This window comes from Alligator sinensis, unplaced genomic scaffold (genome assembly GCF_000455745.1).
Source record: "Alligator sinensis unplaced genomic scaffold, ASM45574v1 scaffold1133_1, whole genome shotgun sequence".
Classification (NCBI taxonomy): domain Eukaryota; kingdom Metazoa; phylum Chordata; order Crocodylia; family Alligatoridae; genus Alligator; species Alligator sinensis.
Genome location: NW_005842285.1, coordinates 1,309,036 through 1,336,353, shown reverse-complemented (window position 1 = coordinate 1,336,353; position 27,318 = coordinate 1,309,036). Strand labels below are relative to the sequence as shown.

General features: G+C 46.4%; 1 protein-coding gene across 11 annotated transcripts in view; it reads left to right on the top strand.

The window, feature by feature from the left end:
* CLASP1 (cytoplasmic linker associated protein 1) overlaps positions 1-27,318 on the top strand; it is a 251,743-nt gene that overhangs the window by 144,143 nt on the left and 80,282 nt on the right. For all 11 annotated transcript variants that reach the window (XM_025209361.1, XM_014521987.1, XM_025209362.1 and 8 more), the window contains 4 exons: positions 710-759; positions 2,358-2,528; positions 17,597-17,704; positions 22,025-22,192. In XM_025209361.1, the coding sequence (XP_025065146.1) occupies positions 710-759; positions 2,358-2,528; positions 17,597-17,704; positions 22,025-22,192 (497 nt within the window). The remainder of the gene's footprint in view (positions 1-709; positions 760-2,357; positions 2,529-17,596; positions 17,705-22,024; positions 22,193-27,318) is intronic.

Sequence of the window (27,318 nt, the reverse complement as noted above, 5' to 3'; positions counted from 1 at the left end):
GCAGTGGGAGGGGGACAAATTCAAGGCAAATAATTATATTCTATACTTAGAAAATTATAACAAATTTATGCACATTTTCCATATATAGAATCAAATTATTGATGAGTTGTCTTACATTCAGTGTCATCTTATATTTGAATAAACATGGTAGTTTTGGCTCCATTAGGAAGTGGAGAGGAGGCTTTTCATTCTCAGCCAGACAGTAACTGTCATTTTAAAAGACACTCAGCCTGAAAATTTCTCATGCTTATCCTTAGGGTGGGGGAGTGAACAAGCATTTGTGTGCGTCTGTCTTCTTTCCCTTGCAAGAGCAGAAGCAGCCAAGGAAGATTGAACTTATACAGCTGCAAAATAAATAGCTTTCCTGTTACATGGTTAGATTTTGGCTGTTTTTAAAGGGACACAGTTCAAAGACCTGAGACTCAAAAAGTTTGTTCCACCTTAAAAGTGTTAGAGCGATGTGAGGCATGTCCTAGTTTATTCTTATAAATACACTGGATTATTTTAGGTAACTGGCTGCAAATGCAGAAGAGTGTCTGAAAATATTATGGAGACCTTGTCGAACAACAGTCCCAACTCTCAGTCCAGTATGCATAAAATCCTTGCCTCTCTGCACTAAAATATGACAGCACTTTTATAGTCTCTGTTATGAGTGACTCAAATATCCATTTTACTTCACTAAATTTATTAATTTTTTTTTAATTTCTAGCCGTCCGTTATCTGCCAAAAGAAGTCCTACTGGGAGCACTACATCTAGAGGTGAGAGCAGGATCTCAAGGAAATACAGCCAATCATGGCAGGACCTTTGTAATGAAGTACAGCAAAAGTTTTGACTATTCCAACATACAGTTAGTGATTCTGATTATAATGAAACCTCCTTTTACTGTGAAGTCATCCTTTGGAAAAATAGAGCTTTATGTTAGAAGACTTTCACACTAAATAAATTGGTACCAGTCATCAATGCAACATATCTGGCCCATAAATGACTCAAATCCTGATGCATTTGAAAGCTATGACACATTTTACTTGAAGTCACTTGAAATACATTTCATTTGATTCCATTTTAAGGGCAAGGTTAGAATGATTTACTGGGAATTCTAGCCAGGGTATAGTATTGTACAACCAAGTAATACCTGTCATAAGCTGGGACCGTGACTAGATGGACCATTAGTCTAGCCAGATGTATCTCTTTCAGTTCTGTGTTTCTGCATATGATGGAGACCATCCTCTGTGCCCATCCTCTGATCTAGTTGGGGCTGGTCCTGCTTTGAGCAGGGGGTTGGACTAGATGACCTCCTGAGGTCCCTTCCAACCCCTATTTTCTATGATTTCTATGATCTTTGATGGTATTAAATTCCAGGCTGATCACCAAAGTACATCCTCCTAATAAAGCAATGCTGTGCAGCCAAGAGATGTCTTTACCACCTCACAGTTAGAAACAGGCAGCTTTAACCACACTGACAACTGCATAGACAAGGAGACCTAGCAGATCAGAACAATTTGTGATTCATTGCTTGGTTTCTAGTATACAGGGCTCCATGTTTTTATGTAATCTCCTCTATGTACCCCAGCATAGACAAAGTATCCCATATTTATTTATTGAACGAATAAGTCACTCATACGATGCAATAAAAAATGGGGAAAAGTTTGAAATATGAAATTTAAGGTAGAGGCAAAAACCTAGGCCAATTAGCAAGAATGCCAACAGGGCGTTGCACACATTTTAGCTGTTCAGTAGCCTCTGGACCAGCAGAATGGCATCTGGGAAGTCACCCTGGTAGACCAGTATGAGATGTGCAGTCATTTAATGACTGTGCAGTGGGTCATTCAGAGCCATGTAATAACAAAGCCAAGTAATGTGGTGCCTCTTTGATTCCCCCATCCCCCAGAAAGACTTTCCAGCAAATAGGTGTCTGCTTCAGACAGCAGAGCTCAGGAGTTGTCCCGTGTTTTCACTAGCTCGGGACTAGTTCTACATATGAACTAGGTCAAGTTTTGCCATTTGAGTTCTGGTGAGTGTTTACTGCATGAAACCACCTTCAGACCCATTGCTGATTGGCAGCCCTTGTCGCGTATCTCAGCAGGCTTGGATCCACTGTAGAGGCTGAACTGCCCCATAAGTGGTCTCTGCAGGTCAAGGCTGAGATGCATATAAGGCAGCAAAGGGCTACCCATGCCACCCCTGGGAGAGCAGAGTTACTTGTGGCCTTTTTGTTTGCTGTCTGCCAGCCCTACAGTCATGGTCACAGTCAGGAACACCTGGACTGTCTTAGGGAGCTAGGCTGAGAGGATGTTTCCAAGCAGACCGTCAAAGGAATCCATCCTCATGGCTCTGTGCTTTGTGTCTCTGCCTGCAGCCTCTACAGTAAGCACAAAATCCGTGTCGACACCAGGATCTCTGCAGCGATCTCGCAGTGACATTGATGTGAACGCGGCGGCCAGTGCCAAGTCCAAAGCAACGTCTTCTGGAGCCTCCACCCCCTTCAGCTCTGCTGCGGCCTTGCCACCTGGCTCATATGCATCGCTAGGTAAATCTACACGTTCTCCTTTCTGAAGTCTGGGACTAGTCCTGTATGTTTTCTTCAGGGTTAAGCAGTGTGATAGGTAAAGCAGGTCTTCAATGAGGGGACCATCAGCTGTCCTCTCCCATTAGGGTTAAGGAAACTTAACTGCACTCCCCAAAAAAGCAGGCCTTGCAGGAAATAGGTCCTCTACTTCTTTTTCTATAGCACTTTTCCTTTGCGAAGAAGAGATGCTGCTTTGCTTCTGTGGCAGTGAAGGGGGAAAGTGGCTGCAGGACCCACCTCCATTTAACTTCTCCTCAGGGGTTTTCTGAGTTGTTCCATGCTTTAGGTAGGACCAAAAGGGTCTTAGTTGGATACCTTTCTTTTTGAGAAAGTAAGGAATGGAGAGGCAAAGAGGAGGGCCTGACTGCCATTGACTACCTGCGTTCTCCCACACAGGCTTTTCTTTGAGCTTAAATTGTCTCGTGCTGTTTCTCTAAGCCCTCTTGGTCAGTTTTCGTTGCCCACATGTTCCCAGTGCATGGAGCAAAATTTGTTTGCTGGGGAACTTGCGGTCTGGGCAGCGCTGTAGGCTCTCTGAATGAGGACACGCAGGTCAGAAGCATCTAAACCGGGTGCTACATTACTTGCTTCGTTTCACAAGTCTGCTTCCATAGCTTGCATTTGACCAACCCATGCAGAGCTAGTCACCGGAGCTAGGGTTTGACTTCACCAGCCTTGAACTGATGTAACTCTGTTGACTTCCTTGATTCCACCAGGTTAAGTGAGAAGAGACTCAGGTGCCTAATAGGTATGAAAACGGGTGCCCTTGCCTTAAGTTATGTAGATGGTTGAACCTTAGCTGAATCGATTGGAAATCGGGCTTCATCTCAGCCGTTCCGTCCAGCGGAACGGACACTCGTGCCTGATTTATATTAGGACATATTTCATAGACAGCCTTCCTTTTCATTTCTTGCCAAAACCTTTGCCTTGACTTAAACTTCCTGGCTGCATCTGGTTCAGTAGTGTAGTTGCAAAGCTTTTGCTGTGGCTTAATGATTCTTCATATTAGATGTCAGGTTTAGACTCAGTGCAGCGAGACCTTCAGAGAGAACACCTGAATTCACTGCATGCTGGTTTGCCTTGCCTGAGTTTCTGAAGCTTGGATACGTGAGGGAGGCAGTGCAGTATTTAGCCTTACTTCTAAAGCAGAGCACACCCTCTGCTCTTTTCCTGTATGGCTTCCTTTTTAAATGACACATAGACTGGGTTGGCTACGAAGCAAATTCCTTTGCCTGTTGCTAGCAGGTGATGATTTGTCTTCTGCACTGTTGGTATCACTAACTCTTCCCTGTTAACCCTTTCCTTATTTTTTTTTAAATTTGCCTAAAGATGGTACTACCACTAAACCCGAGGGTAAGCAGTCTTTCTGTGTCACCGAGGTGTGTCTGCAGCTGTACCACCCCTACCTGGTCTCTGTTCTCACAAAGTGTTACCTAGTTCTCATCTGTGCTCACTGGTGGTTTGCATGAAGTGTTGCATGGTTGTTTGTTATGATGGCACTGGGTATTCTTCATTTTCTCTCCAAGTGTTTAGACACCCATCTGGTTTTCTGACTCACGTTGGACCCTAGCTTAACAACAATGCTATATATGGGTCTCCACACTAAAATGGTGCTCTTGGTTGAAGGCGATGAGCAGCAGGCTAAAACAGGAGGACCTGTGCTTCTCTCTGTTGCTTCATGACGTGTAACAAATACCTGCTTAGATTTTCCATTAGGCAGGTCTTGCCTACTTGGTTATTCCAAGTAGATCAGTAGTCAGGCCAGGTGGTGGGATGATTGCAGCCCAGGCAGCTCATCCAGGGGCATGGGGATGCTCCCACCACTGTGCGTACCCCGGCAGAGGCCCGGGGGGCACGTGCCCCCCAATCTGTGCACAGGACGGAGGCGGTGGCCGCTGCACGCTGCACTTTGTTGCCTGCTGCAGCTGCCCCAGAAGCGGCGCAATGCCACATGCCTGCTGCAGCGTGGATGCGCCGCACCACGAGCCCGCCCTGCAGCGGGATGCACGTGGCGTCATGCCGCTCCCAGGGAAGCTGCAGCGGGGTGCAAAGTGCAGTGCACAGGTAGATTCTGGGTTGCACTTTAATTCAATAAATGATTTTGTACTTAAAAAGGTTGGAGACCACTGAATTAGATGCTCAGTAACAGGAGAATGCCAGATAATCACACTGAAGGCACTGAGAAAGGGATTGCTGGCCCTTAGGAAAGGGCATTTAGGCCGACTTTTCAAACCCCCTGGATTTTAGGTTGTTATTACTGACACCTGGTAAACTTGCCTGACAAACAGTTGGAAAGAAACAACTTTTTGATAAGGGCTCAAATTCCTTATCTCGGGGATGTCAAACTCAGCCTGTATCTGGACCACACAACTGGATGCGACATGGGGCATGGAGTGGGGTGATGGGGACCAGCAGGACTGTTTGTGGCTGAGGCAGGGATGATGGTGGAGACGGTGGTTGCTGCAGTGGGACCCACAACAGCAGGGCAAGTGGCAGAGGGACTGGAGGCTACAGGGTGAGCAAGGCTTTCGTACAGCCCTTGCTCATCCTCCTGCCGCTGATGACCATGTCCACTGAGGCCCAGGGGCCCTGGAGACCACAGCAGGCCATGCCCCCTTTAGCTATGCCCCCCACTTACAAATTGCTCAGCAAGCTGGATCTGACCTGTAGGCAATGTTTGACACCCCTGCCTTTTTTCTTTAGATCAGTGATACTCAGCTTCTCTGAATATTTGACAGCAGGGGACCAGTGGCAGGATCCCACCTGCGGTGGCTTGGGAGTGGTGCCAGTGTTAAGTGCTGCAGCTCCCAAATCCCTGGCTATCAATGCTGCCACCACTTCCCTGCTGCCAAATTTCAGGACCCGGGGAGAGCCCGTCAGGCTGGATGATGGGGCCCCACCTTCCAGATGCGGTACACAGGGTCGGACGGGGGCACCGGATTGCACGTGCACACTGACCCTGTGTTAAATCAGACCTGCAAACCAACTCGTCTGGCCTGTAGAGCTGGATAGGATGAGCCACCACTGCTTTAGAGTACGGTCCAGAGAGATTCAACTACTGATGCACAAATGGAAAATTTAAAACTCTCCAGGATGTGCCTGTGGTCACTCAGAACAGACCATGGACCATATAACGACTCAGTCCATAAATATAGAGGAGAGGGATCACAGCGATACACTCCGCTGGTCCTGATGCAATTGTCTGGCTCAACCACTTCAATGTAAAATTATAGTAGGTGCTCTGTATCTACGTCAGCATATGGAAGAAGAAGCTACTGGTCTCCAGTCCTTCGAGGAAGTGTCCTTTAAAAAAAAAGGGGCGGGGGGTGCAAATTTTGCTATTACTGATCTTTCTTAGGTAAGAATACCAAGCAGAAGCCCTCTCCTTTTTTGCAGCAGGCAGTGAGGGGAGTGGGGAGGAAGGCAAGGATAAATGCAGCTCTTAGGTCGTCTTCGAATTTAATAAAGCAACAGAAAAAAGCACAAGCCCACGGGTTGGGTTTTTTTTGGTTTTTTCTTCCTATTACATATCAGTTTTCAAGGGATGTACTCTTGACTTGCGGGACTGTATTAATATCCTTGATGGCTGTTTGTGGTTGAATGTAGTGTCTCAAGAAGCACCACTATGTCGTTGGTGGTGCGTGTGTGCGTATGTGTGGTTCCCTCTGTCAACTGTTAAATTGTGCTGTTTTGGGGAAAGGCTTCTACAGACTCTTGAACTGACTCTGAATCTTGGGTTTGAGACCTAAGTTGGCTCTTAATCACATGCAAACCTTTCTGCCTGGGGTCTGTCACCTATAAAGGACGCTGGGGAGTCTTAAGCAGATAGCGCGGGGTTTTTTTTTTTTGAACGCAACAGCAGAGTTTGAAGGTAGAACCTCCTCCCCCCCCAAAACTTTTCTTCCATTCCCATCCCCGCACCCCAGATCCTTGGTTGCTTTCTGTACGAACAACAGGAATGTTCTTTAGCTGCGACCCAACAGACCTGTAAGCTAGTAGGCCCTGCGTGCAATGCCTTCGCATGACAGCATATCCATCTCCTCTAGTTTTTCTTTCTGATTTGCCAACTTCCTAAGGGTGTTGGAGACCTTCAGGCAACCTGAAAGCATGCTCTTTTGTTCCAGTCTTGAAAAGAGGGTTAGTACTATTGTTATAAGTCAATATAGAAGCATAAGTGACTATTTAAAGTGATGTAGTTGGAGTAAGATTTACAGGGAGCTGCCCAAGGGGTAACTTGCTACATGGGAGAGATTTTTTTGATACAGCTTTAATGCAGCTTTCTGGTTTTGGCATAACACGCCTTGCCTCTTCATACAAAGGCACTCTAGTCATTGGTCTGGTATCTTAATTGACCTGCTCTGGAAGCAACATAATGACCTGCAAAGAAAGCTAAACTCTCACTTTTTTTATAATGAATAAGGTTTCTTAAAGTTCATTTACTATTTTTTTTTCTTTCATTTAATTTTGAGGACTTATCTACACTTTTCAGCTGGAGGGCAGGGGACCTAATAGGATTGTAACAGCACGGCAGACTAAAACCTGAGTAGCCAAGACCTAGTTTTAATCAAAATATTCAAAACCTTATGTCTTTTTTATTGTTATTATTTGCTTTGTTGGAACACATTATAGTCAGATATTGGGAAGAAAAACTATCGTTGTTAAGGACTTAATACCCACTTCAACAGCGCTGAGTAAAGTCCTACCCCAGATTTTTTGCAAACAGTTTGTCAACTCAAGTAGGGAATGGCACACTTTGTTCTGTATATTGTAAGCGTAAAACTGAAGTAGGGAGCCATGAAACTCTGCAAGTGAAATGTACTCTTTTGGGCTCTCTCTCATATCATAAAAGGCACAGGTTCATTGTTCCCCTTCTGGAAACCAACCTTTTTTAAAGAGAATCTGAAGGTTTAATGTGCAAATTCCCATATTTACTCAAATCTAGCAACCCTGAATTTAAGACGACCCCCCAATAATTAGATTCTGTACATGGAAAATTTATAAATTTGGTATAACTTTCCATGTGTAGAAACTAACTATTGGAGGATCATCTTTAATTCATCCTCCCCACCACTGCAGGTGTGGGGAGGTCATGCAGCTTGCCTCCTGCTTGCGCCTGCCCCTTGCTGCTCCCCCACTTCCCCCTTCATCCACAGCCTCTTCTTCCCTGCTTCCCCCTGACCCCTGCTCCCCCATCTCCCCAGTCTTACGCTTGCTCTGCACTGACAGGCTCCATCCCTGTTCTAGCCTGGGGCATGAAGCCCAGCCCCAGCCCCTGTAGCAGCCACGAGGCTGAGCCATGCTCCATACCCCAGGCTGTAGGGTAGATGGACCCTGCTGGTATGGAGCAAAGGTAAGGGGAGAAGAGAGGGACGGATCAGGGAGCAAACCCTATTGGGGAGGGAAAGATGGGGGAAGAGGCTCCAGAGGGATATGGTGGGGGTGTAAAGGTGGTAGTGGGGACGGAGGTGGCCAGCAGAGGTTGCAGCTACGGCTACAGCCCTGACCCCGGGGCCAGAGCCCAAGCTACAGCAGGCGCCTGCCCGTCACCCACCCTCATACTCAATTCTTAGACAGGGGGCTTTTCCCCCCATGTTAAATAGGGAGAAAAGCTCATTTTCGAATTGAGTCACTATGGTAGTTTGTTTTAACTTTTGCAGTGCGGTAATCCTCCCCCTGCACGTGCATGCTCTTTTCTGGACCAATATTTAACACCAGGAAAACAACAGAAGTACAATCTACCAATTATAGGGCTACTAGTTAGTAACAGAGTATCGGGTCTCTAGGTTTGAACTGAGTCAGCTCGATTCTTTGAAAAGTATGGTTGTTGAAATTCATCTCTTTGTGGCAAACCAGCATGAATCCGATGCACATCGTCAGCCTCGTGTGGGTCGCTTGCTGTCCCCTTCTCAAAGGAAAATTTCATCTCTATATTGTTAAGATCAAGTCCTCCAGTCCCTGTTCCTGGGGATCTCCCTTGAATTTCAATAGGAGCTTTGGATACAGAAAACGGAGTGGGGGGGATCAGCTGTAAAAGCAGCCACATCCCAAATAATCTGATCCTAGTTAGGTAGTTTTATTCACAGTATAATGTGATCTTTCCATAAAACCCCCACTAATATCAACGTGCTGCTCTCCTTGCATGAGTGGTGGTTCAAAAATTGCAGTTGCCAGCTCTGAATTGCCAAACAGGGTATGTGGGTGGGTAGGTTTGACCCCACCCCACCCCACTTGGATGAATCTTGCCCCTCTTGGGGCAGTCATTTGCTGTGCACCATATTGTTTGAATTTCGGTAAGTGCGCAGCAGTTGGCCAGACGGCAACAATATTTTTCGGACAAAAGTAGCATTGTAGTAGTCGGATGACTTCTGTCTAGTTGTTTGTTGGCGTTGTGAGGTCATCCCAGACGCGAGCTCCGACGCCTTGCAGAATTCATACGGCGGGGAGCAAGCACCTTCCTTGTTGCTCTTGGCTTCCAATGTGTTTGGTTTCTGTAAAGAAACTTGATGTCGAGTTTCCTATTCAGAAATGTCTAGAACTGATAAGAGCTAATCTGTTAGGGGCTGGGCTCTGTTACATTGGTGTACTGGATAACTATATAATCAGGGAGCGATTTCACTGGGTTTGTATTATTGCAAAAGAAATTGGAGCCTGACCGTCTGCATGTTCCAACGTGCGAAGGGGATCTGTGTGTGTGTGGTCTTAATTTATTTCTTTAAAAAAAAAAATCAGGGAAAAATCTTTCCAAATATCTTCCCTTCTCTGCACGGATAACCACATTTCTTTGCTCTCGTTGCATACTGAGCTGTAATAATTGCTACCAGCAGGTGTTTCGCAGGATAACCTCTCTACAGAAATGCGTCTGTTACAGACATTCAATACTTTCCTATCTCCAGATACCTTGTTTTACAAATGGGTGTACTTTTCATCAGAGCATTAGGTAACATTAAATATTTGTAGAAGAGACTTCAATATTTTCAAGCCCTGAAAAGCCTTTGTATTTGGAAAGCAAATGCTTGCAATCAGAGCGAATGGGTTTACTTCTGTTTTGCACATTTTAAAAAGGTGATTGATTACTCATTGTGATGTTTCCCGTCAGATTGTCTTGGAAACCTCAATAGGCTTGATTGTGAAGTAGACTTCCTCTTTAAGACATGAATTTGGAAGGATTACACTACCTCTTATCTTTTGGGCTTATTCTTGGACTGAGCACAAATGTGCACTCTGCAGACCTTTGGGATTAGGCTCTCCTGTGCAGGGAAGCGCTGGCACCAGCTTCAGGAGAGGTCAGCAAACGAAGAGCCAACCGTAACTTAAAAAGGAAGAGCTATTTCCCACAGTCGAACCTTTAGGTCTTACTGAAGAACAATGATAACAATGGTAGCAACAACCATGACAATGATAAATTTTGCCCATCAGGGAAGAAATAAATCCGACTTGGGGTGTTAATCTCCCGAGCAGAGTAGTCCATGGAATAGTCTGATCGGTGGGACGTGTTATTTGAGCGTCCGAGGGCTTGGGGCTTCACAAGCGTGCAAGGCAGTCGTGTCTCTTCTTTCTCCTCTGTCCTGCTAGTCTGTCTTGTTCCCATTATGTGCAGCACCAGTAGAGTCTAAGCTAAGTCTCGTTTGCTCCTCAAGCTCGATCCAGACCATGGGGCTTCCTGCTGGCTGGACGACTCACCTGTGGCAGTGAGGCAAACGTTGGCTTTGACCACAGTGGCCTGGCAGTCGTGGGGTTAATGCCGCCACTGCTCACCCCCCCCCGCATTGCAGAGTTGTCCCCAGTGGGAATTGAGAATTTGGTGACGGGGCAAGCAATAGAGGCATTAATTCCCCGCGCCCCACCACCTTCCCCGTGCTAGCCCCACCAACCCTGCTGTCGGAGCTGTTGGTGGGGGTTAACCGTGAGAAGCCCCACGGGGCAGATGCCCTGCCTCTATAGGCTGTATGTTCGACACCCCTGGTCTAAACAAAAGCTTCAAGATTTGGGTCTGAATATACCCACTAAACGGGAAGCATTCAAGTGCCGTGTTTATTCCATATGCTGATCCATCAGAGCAGCCACGTCACGTTTTGAACACTCAGTTTGTTCAGTTGTACGGGCAGCGTGCAGCACGGGAAGCAAAGCAGCACAATAACGCTATTGTAATAAGCTCATTCAACTGCTGTGCCTCTGAGGCCCTTCTTTTTTCAGCAGAAAATGTTTTGATAATCCTGGACACATGGATGCTTGCCTGCCGGGTAGGCTATGTCTCAGTGTGACTAATGGTGGCAAAATAGGGCTGCACGTCTGTAAAACTGGCCTTCGGTTAGATGGAGCTGGAATCAATACAGCGCCCCTGGTAAGGAGACATCAGCAAGGAATATTTGCAAGTAAATGGAAAAGGACCGATCAGCTTTGTCTCGTCGGAAGACGGGCCCAGATGCCATCTAGTGGGGAGCTGGTTAAGCAGCTCTCGGCATCTTCTATAATCTTGTTTAGCCCTTTTAAGAAAACCTTGTCAAGCTTCAGCCAAGGACAGGTTTTTATGGCTTTTAGAAAATAGCCTGGACGTTTCCTTTATCTGGCCCCATTTCAGTCACATGGCTTTTGCGATACAGCAGTTCCCTTGAAGAGGAACAGGAAAATGGTGGTTGGAGTGAGAGAAGAAAATAGTGGGGAAGAAAAGAAAGCTTGCTGAGCTCATTTTGCCCTGCCTTTCTGCAAGTGTCTAGTAACTGTTTGGATTTGATGCATTATTTTTAATAAATACTGCCTGGAATTAATTATGCCAGCTAGGATGTATTGATCCATAGAGAGGAGTTGAAAGGCAGCCAAGCTGGTCGTATGTGCGACTGACAATTCCCAGGTGCAGCATCTTGCTTGCAGGTTATTTGGACGTCTTGGAAGAATGCTTGCAATTATTGTAACAGTGCAGCATGTCTTGTACGCTCACATGTGCGCATGCGTGTGCACACACACTTTTTTCAAATCAGTCTAAGGGCATGAGATGTATTTTCTAATATTGTAATGGGAATACATGGCTGTCTCCCCAGATTAATTTACAAACTACAACTCTTTTTGAGGAAAAAAAAAAAAGAATGCACACAAGACTGTGCCATAAGGGAACAATAGTAATGCCGAGGTGAGTTAATAATGTATGAAATGTCTTAGAACCCCTCCAGGTTGTTTTCCATTTCAGTGAGATCTGTCTTCGGGGACCTAACAAAATAAGTTTTGATTTCATTTGATCATCTTCTGGGTTTTGTTTTATATATATATATATCAAATAAATCCTTTGTTGTGGATGGGGAAGGTTGAGAATCTTCAGAAATCATTCATAGACTAAAAGCTTTCAATCATTACTTTGTGATCGTGTTAGATGCCTTGCCTTCCAAGATATGTTTAACAATTAAAAGCCAGAAACAAAGACTTCGGGGAAACATTCATTTTGAGAGAAATGAAAAGCCATTTTCTCTTTGTACCTGAGGAACGAATTTAGCCGTGAGGTGACTGAGAGGAGAACTTGGTCCTTGAATGATTTCCCTGTACTTGTTTCTTTTATGCGACAAATGGAGCATTTGTAACAGCATAGCAGTGTTTGTACCTTCCAGGGTTGTCAGGGGTCTGTAAATTTACAGACAGTCCATGTTTAAATAAATAAATAAATAAAATAAATAAATAAAAATTGAGCTGTCCTTAAAAAATGAAACAACCAGGAGCTTGATTGAAGATCCATTGTTTGAACAAGGCTGTATGCAAGTGTTAGTAGAGAGAGCAATGCCACCTGGTATGTGAGCAGTAGTACAGCTCCATGTTCTGCCAGGACCTCTCTTTTGGCTTTGTGACCCATGGGAGCCGTCCTAACTCCCTCTCCTCCCCACGCGTGTGCTGCTGCTGCGTCCAGTTGCCTGCCGGTAAACTGTGTAGGCAGAGCCCTTCCGTCCTAAGCAGTCTAAGCACGGGGCAGGACAGAGAGGGGGTGGTGCAGCTGGGACAGCTGCAGGGCTGGGATGGGAAATAGGTGTCAAGCACAAGTCTGCACTGAGTTAAGTGGAGCAGGGCCAGCAGGGGTAAGGCTGGAGGCTGGGCTGGGGTAACAAGGTGCAGGGTGCAGTCAGGGACATCAAGGTGTGGGGGTAAGTAGGGGATCCCTGGTATGGGGGCAGCACAGTGTAAAACCATAGCTGCAGCCAAGCAGAGTTGTTAACCCAAGTTGTTTTTGGTTTTTTTACTGACAATTTTCAGACTTTTTACTGATAACCACACCTTTTTACTATGGTTGGTGTTAAACCCCAAAATTCAAACTCAGCCCTTGCTACTGCTCTGCAGGGCCTGGCAGAAGGGTTTTATTTGCGTTATGTAACACTTACATTAGCAAAAACAAACAAACAAAAACTTTCATAGTCAGTAAAAGGTTTGCATATTGTCAGTAAAAAAAATAAATAAATCTTGGACTGCCAACCCTAGCGTCTCCCCTCACCACTTTTCATTAATGAACAGTGAGTCTGGACCATCACGTATTGGCACAATGTCATGGTACTAAGACAAAATGGTAGCATGACAAGATTGTGTGAGACTTGAAATTTCTTGAGGACTTTTCAGCTGTGGCATTTGTACCATGCAAAGCATATATGGCAACTGGGAGAGTGCTGTAAATTAGGGGATGGAGCTGAGACTCCTCTGCTTCTCTTTTAATTGCAAATACGTTGAAAAAATTCAGCAGCCCTTTCAAGGTCAATGACATTTAAGCCTGAGTACTAGAATGAGGATGAAATGATATTTTTGAATCAAAGTGATCAGAGTCAGTGCTGCTATTCTGCTTCTCTGACCAGTTCACTTCAAAACCCCGCCTGTTAGGCTGACCACATGTCATTGCTGAGCTCCACAAGGAGAGCAGGAAGCAGCATTTTGCCATTAGGCTCTAACTCAGTGCCCAGTGTAGTCCGTGGGAGTCTGTCCATTGACTTCAAAGGCCGTGGATTGGGCCTGAGCTCTTAATTAAGCATGACAACCAGCAATTGTGCATTGATCTAATTTGACTCTTGTATTCAGCTCCTCTGACTCGTCTCCTTTAAAGGCTTAAATCAGCATCAAAAGACATCTCGGTCCCTCTCTAAGAGCTATTTTAAGTCGTGCATTTTATAAACACACAGCAGTCATTTGTTACAATTAGTCTCTGTTTCTGCCTGGTCTTCAGCTGTTTGGTAAAGCGAGAAATCAATTTTTTTAGCTCCAGGAAGAACAGAAAAAGTCTGGGCCCTTCAACTAAAGAAAAGCCATTGTTTAAGAGAAAATGTCAGCCTCTTCCCATCCATGCTGGCAGACAGGCTGAGCTGTAGCCCCAGATGCATTACTGATCTTGTTCCCCAGGACTATCCATTATAGTTTAGGCTCTGAATTTCCCCATAGCAGCACAGTTGTCCAACAGTGCACGGATATCTTTAAAAGCTGGAAGAGGAACAAAGAACAGGTTAATGCTCATATTGCTGTCGAATCATCCTAAGTTGTGTAATATAAGCTTTTCCACACCAACGTGCAGGCTGCAACTGGTCACGGCTGCTGAAGGAGCCATAGGAGCAGCAGAAGGAAATTTTACGGGAAAATAAAACCAACTCAGTATGACCTGACTTCAGGGTTCAGTCATCATGAGTGAGCTCCCAGGGTCATGAGATGATGTTAAAAATTGCAGCAATCGTAAGTGTTGGGTTCCTTTAGTTTTCACCAGGTGAGGCTGCTCGGACCAGCCCGGAGCCTGGCCTTCTCTACCCCACCCAGGGTAACCTGCCATACGCCAGAGGGCACGTGGCACGGAGGTTCCCCGGGGACAAGTAGCAGTGGCATGCTTCTTATTCATGGAGAAACAAATGTCCACACTTGTGTGGACGCGGCCAATGAGACAACATTTGGTGCTACCTTTTTAACTTGTGCAGAAGGAAGCTCCTGGAGGTGGTGCCTGGGAGATTGGGTGCATCTCAGCCCCATAGTGCTGAGATCCATTGCTGAGCAGCCCCGATGCTACAAACAGACATTGAATTTGCTCCAGAATAAACTATTACATCCTGGGACAAAGTGCCATCATTCAGATGTCTTTGTCTGTTGTCCTGGGAGAACTCCTAAAAAGGTTCACAGGATAAGACTTGGGAAGCAAGCCTTATGAGAAAAGGCTGAAGGCGCTAGGGTTATATTTAGTCTGGAGAAAAGAAGACTGAGGGGGGGGATTTGATACTAGTCTTCAAAAACCTGAAGGGCGATGAATAGAGAGGATGGAGATTGGCTTTTCTCTGTGGCTGTAGGGGACAGGGCTAGGAGCAATGGCGTCAAGCTGCAGCAAAGGAAATTTTAGGTTGGAGATTAGGAGAAATTTTCTGAGTATGAGGGTGGCCAAGAAGAGGCTACCTTGAAGTTACGGACTCTCCATCTGTGGAATTTGCAAGAGCAGGTTGGACGGACACTTGGCTGGGATGGTGCAGTCAGGGATGATCCTGCCTTGAGCAGGAGGCTGGACCAGATGGCCTTGCGAGGTCCCTTCCAGCCCTTCTTTTCTACAATCCTATGATAAGAAGTACTAACAGTTTATCCCAGGACATTGCAAGGTGCATCTGAGCAGTTTTTCTGGAATTGCTTCATTGAACAATGGCATAAAAGAGCCAGTGCATTCATGCTTTCCCCTCTGAGCCAGACCTATTCCCTGGGTCTGGCTGGGTGGGGAAAGGGGGGAGACCACATTGCCCCTTGTCCTGCACCATCCAGGGCAAGACGAGGTGCTATGTGTGTTTTTTGCAGCGAAGCGGATCAGCTGCGCCATGATGCATTGCACCACAGCTCATCCGCTTTATTCGGCAATGTCTGTTTCTATCCTGAGTCCCTCTCCTGACATGAAGTCCTTAATAGACTTTACACCACTGGGGATGAGACTAGAAGAGCAAAACTCTATCCCACCCTGACACATCCGCTCCTATGTTGAGCGGGGAACGGTGGCTGCAAAGTCCCACTTGGGTCACAGTGATAACATCCAACAGCAAATCCCACTGCAAGGGAGTTTTGGGACTGGATATTGGCTCCTTCGCCTGCACAGGGCTGCAGATGGTTGACCGAATCTGTATCATGAGCTCTGCTTTATCACAGTTAAAAATAATGTCTCAGTGGTAGACTGCTTGTCAGCTGTTTGCAATTCAGCTCTAAGCCATGATTCTTGCTATTCCTCTCTAAGCAAGGGCCTGTGTTTTAACTTTCTTGTGGAGTCTCCCATTAGAAGTACAATGGGACAAGTTTTATCAGAAGGCTTTTCAAGCCATGCATCAACAGTTTGGAGAGTCCTGATCAAAGAGCGCAGGTCTCAATCTGTGTAAGCTGGTCCTGAACGCCTGCCCTCCGTCTTGTCCTGTGTGTCTGTCTTACTGGATGTGGGAGTCCTTTGGAGAAAGAAATGTGCCTTGGTCTCTGTATGTAATGAACCACATAAATGATTTGTGCTATATAGATATATATATCTCTATATAGATAGATATGTCTATCCAGATACATTATATTTCAATATCTATCTATCTAGAGAGAGATCTATATAGCTATAGATATGTCTATCTATATAGATATCTATATCCAGATAGGTTATATTTAGATAGATATCTATATCTAGATAGATATAGAGGTATCTAGATAGAGGTATATCTATAGATATAGATCTATAGATATACCTATAGATATAGATGGATATTTATATCTATATTTATCTATATAGCACAGATAATTTATCTAGATATAGATATCTGTAGATAGATAGATAGATATGTTATACAACACCAACTCCGGAGACAGATTTTCATGGCCTGTGGGGGTGATATCGTCCTGAGTAATTTTTTTTTTCTCTGCCGCCTCGTTTCCATTCATTATTGTATCTGAAACCTGAACTCTTTCTGCAAACATGGTGATAGCACTGGCTTTGACCCTGCAACTGCTTCAAAATTGGCTGACAACAGAGTCATTGAAAAGGACTAAGAGAGGTTTTCTTTTTATTGGTCTTAATCATCATTTCTTTCCCATTAACTAGAGACAGATAATCTCTTCCAGGCACTGGAAAGAACATGCTGTAGAGCAGCATTTCTCAACCCCGGGGGTTGCAAGAATATATGAAATGGCCGCAGACAAACTTTAGAAATGGATTCTTCTTTAAAGGAGAAAAATGTAGGAAACCAGGGTTTTCCCTTGCAAGCTGGCAGAGGGGTTACTTGGGACCCCCCGGCCCTGCACGCACCCACTCCCTGCCCCACGCACTGGGGGGCAGGGGGCAGTGGGGTGGGAGTGAGGGGCACTGGGTCAGGACTGACCCTCAATGTTTTCAAATGGGTCCTGGTACAAAAAAAGATAGAGAACAGTTGTAGAGAACAGCCCTGCCCTGGCAGGAGGATGCACTGAACAACCTTTTTCCAGCTCAAGTTTCTCTGCTCTTCTCTTAAGGTAGAAATAACGAAAAAAAAAAACACAACACTTTAAAAAAAGCAGCTTTGTACTAATGCTCTGCTTTAAAAAAAAAAAAAAAAAAAAAGGGTCAGGCTCCTGAGATCTTTCTCCCAGCATTGGCTGTGGTAGTGCAGAGTCTGGTGTGCAAGGAAAATGGTGTATCGCTGGGGGTAATAAATACATGGTAATTTCTGTATGCCCAGGAGACATCTGAAAGCCGACCTTATGCAAACAGTGGATCTGAGACCCATGCTGGGAGTCGGACTATATCGGCAGAATCGGCCCCGTTGTACAGCTATTGGGAACATAAGAAGTGCCATACTGGGGTTATGAAGAGGAGGGTGTATGACCCGACTGCCGTTTTGGGTGCCTGTCTGGGGTTTGGAGGGTGCACATGTTATAGTTGTGATGCCTCTCACCAGAAATGAATGCCAGTAGCTTTTGCAGCCAGAAATGCCATTGGGAGAGTTAATTCTCTGCAGTTACTTCTGCAAAGGAGCTCAGCATTAAGCAGAGAGCAGCCTAGAAGCACTCGCAGACTTTGCCCTCATAAGAAGCCGCTAATGTGCCCGTTTCCCTTGTGTCCCCAGGTCGGATTCGTACGAGGAGGCAAAGCTCCGGAAGTGCCACGAGCGTCACCTCAACGCCTGCCGACACCCGAGGCCGCAGCCGAGCTAAAGTGGTTTCTCAGTCCCAGCGTAAGGAGCTTTCTGTTTGCTGGGGGTGGGCGTCCAGAGGGGCGGTCTTCTCATTACCTTTCCACTCGTATCATGGTCGTTTCTGAAGGCCACGGTAAGCACTTGGGCTTTGTCATGCTGCACGCGTGTAGAAGAAAAAGGTGGTTCCTCCTTGAAGCAGCTTCAGTCTAAGTTGGCACGGACAAACGGGGCCCAACATTTGACTAATGAGGCAAACTAGAAATTGCTCATTCCTTCCTTGTTGCACAGGATGATTGACCAATTCCTGGTGTCTACGTTTGTACATTAGGGTAAATAATAAATGTTGGACTTAAATTTAAGCGAGCCACTCCTGATTGAGACCCTTTCTGTACATCTGCACCCTGCTACTGCCTCTTGGGTTCTTGCTCTCCTCTCGCTGACACGATCATTTCTCCACATCTGTTTAAACGTGAGCTGTGTAAGTTAATGTGCGAAATAGTGGTCTGAAATGAGACGCTGTCTCTCCTGCATAGACTACAGGCAGGGAGAGAGAGATCTGATGTTAGATCCTTGTCTTCGAAGTTCTGGTTTCCTCTCGTGGCACGTCTTCGGGATGTGTCGGGAGAGCAAAATACCTGCCACGTGCTTGGGAAAGGGGAGTTTTGTCCTGAGGTTCAAGGATGTTTAAAGGGCCACGCACATCAGATACGTTCCTCTCCGGGAAGGGAAGAGGCTCTTCATAACCAGAGGACTCGTGTATTTGTCTGGGAGGGTGGGGATTGGAAGGTGAGGCACCTGTTTTGTTGTGAGGGCTTGTCCTGCTTCGTAGCTTCATTGAACAACGTCTGCTCTGTCCGTGCTGTCGCTGCTTCCCTGTACGTCAGACTGGCGGGGTAGGAGGCAAGGAACGCCCCCAGGTTCAAGGGAGGCAAGAAACCAAACCAAGAAACCTTCTTGCAGACTTTCATCCCAAGTGGTTCTGGACCCAAACCTGATCCAAAACCAAAAGTGGCCTTTTTCCTGATCCTAGTTCAGACAAACCTGAAACACTTAGACACATTCTAGGTCAAGATGATGGAAATCTCATGAAAACAGATTTGTGGGGCTGCAGAGGAATCCAACCTGAACCTGATACCTAGACCTATTTGGTATCAAATGCTAGCCCCAGCCTAACCCGTTCAGATCTGAACATCGGCTCTGGGGCCAAGCGCCACATGAAATAAATTGGGCTGAAGCAGCAAGCATAGCACAGACATGAGGTCAAATCTTCCTGTGACTTGCACACTGGGCAGCCCTGCTGAATTTTGCAGACTAGCCCATGGTGTGAGTTAGAGCAGCATTTAGCCCACCATCGATGGCTGGCTCTGCTCAAGGACATTGGTGAAGCCAGGGAGATTCAGGGTTAGTGGAGAACACTTGCAAGCTAGGCCCGCTTGCTGCTCTGCACTTCTACCCGCTGCATTTCACAGAGGCTCAGGAGTGACACGTGCTTGTGAATAAATCCGTTTGCCTTGTGTATAGTGTATTTTGCATGCTGAACTCTGTATTGTCTTACTGTCTTTTAATCCACTTTTTGCCTGTCCTTTTGTCTGCCCTCATAAACAAGGATCCAGATCAGCTAATCCTGCTGGTGGTAAGAAACATTTTCCCTTTCTCGCTCTCTCTCACATGCTTTCTCTTTTGCATTTTTTTTTCAACTATTGTAACTGCTGTTGCAACATCACACCCTCTGATTCACTGTTAGAGTACTAAAAGACTTATTTGTAAACTCACTTAAGATATATGTGTATTGTGATTAAATTAACTCGTCCATGGTGTACGTGCATTCTGGGCAATGAGGGTAAGGAGGTCCTGTAGGGACTGGGAGGAAGAGCCTGTGAGTGAAACCCCAGATGCCAAATTCTGCTCCTGCTTATTCCAGTGCAAGCCCTTTTGGCTTGGCATTGCAGCAGGGTAACCAGCAGGAGGATTTGTGTTGCTTTAGCATAAAAGCTGGGCATATGATTGACATCAGTCAGAAACACTCCAAGCTTTCTAGTGCTGTCTGCCTGGGTGAGGCGTGGGGGATGATAGCTACAGTATTTGCGTGTCATCGTTGAAATAAAAGGGCAGGTAAGCCTGATTTAGTCAAGCCAATTGAGACATTTTCTACCAAACTTATAATGTTATACAACAGGGACGGGCATTTATTTGGGCCCAAGGGCCACACGGGCAGTTTGGGGAGCTGTTGTGAGCCAGCTAGCACCCCCCGCCCTCCTTATTGCAACAGCCTGGAGCCCGCGTACCCTGAGGCTCCTCACTGCCACCAGTGCCCAGCAGCCACCCTGGCCCACTCTGGACCTGCCCCAGACTCACCCCAGCTGGAATGGACCAGCTCTGTACCAGCCAGGACCCACATGCACAGCCCCAACCCCATCCTGCCCCATACCTGCTCTAGACCTGCTCGCCCATGGTGAGCAGCAGAGGTGGCCAGGCAGAGGCTGCTGCTGGGTACGGGGGGGAATAGTGGCCCCTGCCCTTTGCTGCTGCCAGTCCCTTCTTGATGAAGCCACCTGGAGCCCGCGCGCAGGCTGCCCTACAGCTTCTCTCCACTGCCCCATTGGGCGGCCTGGAGGCAGCACTGGCGGTGCTAGAAACGGCGGTGGAGAGGAACCGCAGGGCAGCACGATTGCAGACTCCAGGCGGCTGCAGCAAGAAGGGCCCGGTAGCGGCGAGAGGGAGGGGCTGCATTTCTCCTGCACCCATGCAGTAACTTCTGCGTGGCCACCACCGCCATTCATTGGGGGTGGCCGGATTTGGAGCAGGGGCAGGGCAGGCCAGGGTCAGGGCTGTGCACATGCATCCTGGCTGGTCCAGAGCTGGACTGCTCTGATCGAGGTGGGTCAGGCCAGGGCTGGGGCTGTGCATGCAGGTCCCTGCCAATCTCCCTGGGGCCAGGGCTGGCTGTGGCAGCGGCAGTCGGAAGGAGCTGCTGCCGCCTGGGCTGACTAGAAATGGAGTCCAGCCGCGGAGCTGTCCCAGCCCTGCTGCACTCCCAGGGGCAACAGGATGCACCCCGGGCCAGACGGCCCTTGGGCCAGGTGGGACCGAGGGACCTGCCATGGGCCAGGCAAATTCCCTTTGTGGGCTGGATCCGGCCCGTGGGCCAGATTTTGCCCACCCCTGTTAATACAAAGTCTTGGATCAGTTTTTTTCTACTGACTGTCTCATGTATTCCTGCTTTATATGTCAGCTGTGTTTGGGTGGAAAATTAAGAGAGAAACTCCTAAGGAAAAAGATGGGCATTTGTTCAAAACGTTAAATTTGTTTAACTCCGTGTGCAGTCCTCCCTGCGTTTGTTTTTTTTGTATATTTTAGATGACAAGGTTAGTGTCAGGAGCACTCACAACAGTAGCAGATTCTCAGTGTGACCGGCAGTGGCCACTTCTGTACGTCAAGAGAGGCAAAAAAGGGCCTCCGGTCCAGTTCTTTTGAAATTCTTTGAGTTTCCCTTTAAACAAATATTGCAGAATTTTTTCAGGTAAAGCAAACTTTGAATTTGGAAATCAGAATAGTCCCATCCAAATCCAGGTTGTAACTCTTCTCCACACGGGCAACAGAAAGGTTCCAGGGGACTCGTGTCCCATCACCTCGCAGATTTGTAAGTCTTGGTCACGACAAAGAGGAATCTAGAAAAGTGTGTGCTTTTTCTGGGCAATTCAGTAGGACACTAAAAGGGCAAAATTAACCTAATATACGTTTCAAAGGGTTCACCTGTCTGCAAAATTGATGAAGGGCGTTAGTTTTACTTCATCCAGCACATGCACAAAGGAAATGCTCATGATGAACAAACGGGATGGACATGTCTATAGGACTGTTCGTGACTGGATCATTCAGTCGGCCACCTTATATTGGAGAAAGTGGTTCTTAGTCGCCACCCCCTCTGATCACTATGCAAAAGTACATCTACATTGGAGCCCACAGGACAACATATAGATAGATGCCTGAGTTAGCTTTCAAGCAAATAACTTGGGCAAAACAGAGAAAAGTTGGGTAAACTAGCCCACATGCTAGACAGCTCCTGGTGCCCATTGACAGCTAGCTGTGGTATCTCCATACTCCACTAAAGTCTGCTGTGTAGACTAGAGACCCTAAGAAGCAAATCAGACTTCCTGAATAAAACAAGCTCAGCTGGTGATATCTGTGCATTATTGAGCTTGTGGAAAAAGCTCTTTGGGAATTGATCCAAATCCCGTTGAAGCTCATGGAGATTCCATCACCTCCCATGGTGGAGGGCTTTTTTAATCCGGGCCTTGTTTTAAAAGCATTCAAAATCTCCATGCTGAATGGTCTGCTTCCCTATTTCTGGTTCCTTCCTAGCTGGCAGCCGCTCCAGTTCTCCTGGCAAGCTCTTGGGAAGCACCTACGGTGGATTGACCAGCGGAGCATCCAGAGTCCCACCAGTGCCATCGTCTGCAGAAAAGCGCAGCAAGATCCCTCGAAGCCAAGGATGCAGCCGAGAGACGAGCCCCAACAGAATAGGACTAGGTAAGACCTTTCACCAAGGTGTCGCATCAGGCCGTGTTCCCGGGGGAAGGCTGTTCACGTTAACGAGGAAAGCAGAGGACTGGGTTCTCCTATCCCAGGGTTTTCGGTTCTTCAGCTGTGGAATTGCTGTCAACTTGAGAAATATTATTAACAATTGCAACTTTAGGAAAGTCTGCTTTTTTTCTGTGCTGGCCTGTGGTTTCAAAGCAAGTCAAAAGAGTAGATGGTAGCTCCTGTTTGAAATCGCTGCCTCTACTTGGCTGCTTCTGGATCAGGGAAAAGAAAGCGGAAAAGCCCACCACTGCAGGAATAGTACGTCACACTCGTCCCACCGCCCATTCCCATGAAAAGCCGAGGAATTCCCGTGATGTGCTTAATGCCCTCAGCTCTGACTGAGGCCGGGGGAATATGACGGTCCTCAGCACCTTGCAGGATTGGGAACGTGTTTTGGAAACTTTGCAGACATCTGAGCCCCTGATTAAATCACATCCTAGATTCACAAGCTAATTATTTTGCTCCCGCATATTTGTGCCTGTTGGGTAAATACCACATACAGATTTTTGTTTCCCAGTTTGCTGCAATTTCTCTAATGCTGCTTCAATCAGTGGAACGAGTGTGCTTTCCCAGATGCTCGCAAACACATCTGTTCTTCTGAGTGAAAGCAGAAATGATTCTCTCTTCCTCTCTCTTCCTTTCGGTGGACAGGCAAAAACTATATTTAACTTTGAGACAAAAAGTAAATGTTTTCAGATGTTAACTGTAGTTTCCATAGGAAAGGAACTCCTTGGAAATGTATTATTTTTTAAATTAATGAATAGCGCTTAGAGGAATTTGCATATGCATAAACAAATTGGATAAAATTCTAGTCCCTAACGAATGGGAGCTATTGCCATTCACTTACGTGGGCTAGTATTTTATCTGTTATATTATAAATTAAGTCTCCAGTTTAGCTTACATTATGTCAGATGACAATCAAAGCACCTTTTAATTTCCATATTTAGTTGAAAAGAGCTTGGAAGAGCCCTGTAAGCATATACTGAGTTTCATGCTATATTGGTTATTGACAGTATTTTGCAGATTTCAAATTTCTTCTCCTCTGGCCTTGCCTATTTTAATTACCTATATATGACTATATTGTGCTCTTCTATTTGTTGTTCTCAAAATCTAAGCTGCCACCTACCTATTGGAATTAATTAGCCAGCTGTTGCTTGGCAAGCTAGCATCGTCCTTGAAAATGAAATGAAGCGTGATGCATGGTGCTGTCATGTTCGTGGGTCTATGCCGGATAATCGCATTACATGGACTGATTTGAAGGTGTCTTAATATCGGAAAGGAATTTATTTTACATAAATCCTCACTCTTGGGTTGTCTGCTTTCAGGTAAATTATGGAGAATTCCTATGAACATGTCATTTCTATCCCACCACCGTAATGACACAAATACCAGGGCTTGTTCCTGGGGGATGGGTGAACCCTGTCAAATCTGTCAGTCTGTTTTTTCTTCCAGGATTGCTGACTTTTGAGCAGTCGTTCAAATTGGGGTGGTTTTGATCTTGTGCGTTAGTTTAATACCCAAAGGCAGAAATTCTGCGTCTTTATTGGACCTGAAAACTTGGGCAGCATATAAAGTGATAACATTTGCCTGGATGGAACTATGTTTGGAAAGCCACGCTTCCTAGTTCCTGAAGTCGTCTGGCCAATGCTTTTCCAGCAATTTAATTTCCCTGTCATTTGGCTGTTAAAATGATTTTTATAATTTACTTTGTATTGAGAGCTTTGATTTCTTCCTCTCCATCATTCATGTGGCTGTCCTCTTCATTCAGTCATCCCCGTCCATCCATACTTCCTAAGTTGATCGATACACCTTCTCCGAATCCGATTTTTCCAGGTCCATGAGCTCCTCTATAGTGCTAAGCACAACGGCGGCTGCGTGGCTCCAGTGGGACTGTTACGTTGCATCCATACCTGCAGCACTGAATAGGAGCCTTAGCCCTGAGGATGCTGTCAGCTAGTGGCAATTGGCTTGATTTTTAAGTGTGTGAAGCTCTTGCAGTCCTGGGAGTGTTGGTCGTCAGGACTCTGGGGTTTGATGTGTGGCTCAGCCACCGACTCATGAGTGAGCAATTTTAGGCCAGGTTTCGATGAGCCTTTGCTCTGTCTCTGTCTTTGCAAAAGGGGCTCGCTTGCTCTGAGGCCAGGGATAAGGCAAAGCTAATTGTGCCCTATAGCCCACCTCCCAGAGAGGGCACAGAATCAGCCATCGCCTTCCCAGGGCTTTGCCCTTTTCTTCCCACCTCGGGTGTGTCACAAGGCATGTTCCTCCTATTCGCTGGAAAACTGTGGCTGGCATCCTGCCTCTTGCAGCTACAGTGCTTCCTGGAGGTCCCTCTGTGCCACCCATGGCTGGAAGGACCATTCCAGTTGCAAAGTTGCCCTTAGCACTTACCCCATGAATACATACCCTCTCGGGTATGATTCATGTCTAGAAATGACTTTGCGATCCCCGGGTGGCAGTTGCTATAAAATGGAAGTGCAAAGCCAGTTCTAGAGCAGAGGACTGGGCTTGCCTGCACTTCTGCAGAGCATTTGCATCCTGGTTAGCACGATGCTGATGGAGCAGGGGCTGGGGCAGTAAATACGCTCTAGGCAACGACTGCCCCAAAACAGAGCATAGGATCGGCCTGCATTCATACCCGCTCATGATGATTTGGGAGCTGAGAAGCCAAATCCACATGTGCCACTCAGACTGTAGATATTCAAGGGTGCACCGTTCTCCTCCAGGGCTGGCAAAGGCTGTCATTGGCAGCGTAGTGTCCTAATACAATGTAGTGTCTTCCCAGGGGTTAGCAAGGGCCCTGCAGTTAAAGATTCAGCCCACATGCACTTGCTGCAAAGTACCAAGCGGTTTCTGACTTGGGCTGTGGCTGCAGCCCCTTTGCTGGAGCATTACATGCTGGTTCTTCGGCTGAGCCAACAGGGCACCGTGGATCTCACCCTGGGCTCTTAACCTCAGCTCAGTGTGCCTTATCTAAGCCTCGAGCATCTTCCCTATATCAGATGGCACAGAAGCAAATGAGATCACCTCCTACTTGGGGGGTTGATGCGAGTGAAGCCATTGGCTCCTGCAGCGCTGGTTGCCTGAGTAAAGCAATCTGGGCTTGACTCGGTATCGCCATATAACCTTATAAATAGCTGAGCAAGCAGCAGCCATCTCATTAAACCTGTTTAGATGAAAATGGTAAGATTTCAATGTGGAGACTGTCCCTTGAATGTCACCTTTTGCATTTTACGGAGGGCAGTCAAGATCAGGTGAGCTGCTTGTGGTCCAGAGCTGGTTGTCGGCACACGGGTGCCAGAAGGTGACTTTGTTTGTAATGCTTAATTTTAAGGCGCCCAGAGTCAAAACAGCATATTCCCGCATCCATCTCTCTCTGCACCTGCCCTGTTGGTTCATCTTTTCTCATTTTACTAGACCAGGCAGCTTTTGTGTCCAACTGACTCACTTTTGTGGCCTGTGCTTTATGGGGAGGGCTCCTGCAGCTGAATCTGCTGGCGCTCATGATTTTCTTGCATCCCGTGCACTGAAAGCAAGCTGAGGGATCGTTGTGGGGTCTGGATAAGATGACTTCCTCCAGCACAGACTCCCTTCCATGTCATAGCAAACCTTTAAAATACAGCGTGGCAAAAAAGGCACCTCCCTAAACAGCTGGTGTCCTTACTGCGAACATTATCCCTCTTCAAAGCAGGAGAAACCTCAGGACAGATGCCTGGGAGTTAACGATACTTTCGAGGGATCGTTCCATCCATGGCACTCCTTTCTCTTTCCATTGTGTTCATACATCTGTTCAGCCTGTCCATACCTTCCACTCATATGACACCCATTAAAAAGTTGGAATCGTTTTTGTCTTGTTGCTTGGATATTTGCTTGTGACTGGTTTGTGGCATCCCATCTCGGTACTCTTACTTCTATTCACACTATCCACAAGTACATGCCTTCTTGCTATATGCTGGCTCTTTAATCTGTTAATGAGAGGGGACTGTGTTGTTTCATTCATGTCTGCCCCTCTTTCGAGACCTAAAATGGTCTCTTTCAGGACAGAGACTGACAGATGAAAGATGCTTTTCATGAAAGTGCTAGTGGGGAATGAGAGCCCGTGCAAACCTCATCCATTTACGTGTAAGCGCGTGACCCAAGAGTGAGCACTTTCACTTTTAGAGAACCCACTGATCCAAGTAAGTATTTTTTGCTTATAGATTAAACTCGGGAGGTTTTCTTCTTAGGGTCCTGTTGCTGCTGTTTGCCTTTCTTGAGCTGAGACTACTGTATTTTTGAACCTTAATTTCATTAACCCCATGATAGTCCTGCTCATTATAACAACGCCTCTCTCCCCGGCTCAGAACTTATGCGGTTTCTGGGCCGGGTGCTGTTGTAACCAAGTCCATCAGTGGATCATGTTGTATTGTTCACCATCAAAGCTCAGAATCAGAACCATTAATTCATCAAACAGATTCGTCAAGGCAGATTTTGCCAAACGGGGAGGGATTTCAGAACCGGGGATCTGGCAGTAGCTTATATCTGCATTTCTTACTCAAAATGTGAGGATCCTATTTAGTCCTTTAATACCTCAGAGGATGCTGTGAACGGTGACAGATGTGGCCTTTATCTGAGCATTTAGATATAGGTGATTGACTGATGTGGACCATCTTATTTCAAAGGAAAAAAATAAAAAACAACCCCTAAAAACTGGTCTGCTAACCTATTTATGATTGCAAGCCATGATGCCCCTACAGAAACATTTCTCAAAGACTCGATGTTTCTATTACCAATGCTGCACTGATGTTACACTGGGGAGCACACACTTTGCACCTTGAAGAGAATTCACACTGGGCCGTGAAAAGAGCAGTAATTCTGCTGCAAGGGGAGGACAGAGCAGGGGACGACACTGCGGTGTCTGCATCTCTGCACCCTTGTAATCCGCACAAAAGCCGGTGACTCTGATTTGAGGCCAGGCGTAGCGGATAAACCTATAAAGGCCTTTCCTAGCTACTCACCTAAAAGTAGTTGCTCTCTCTTCTGAAGATAGCACATTGAACAGACCCCACATAGTCAACAGATGACTCAAGGTC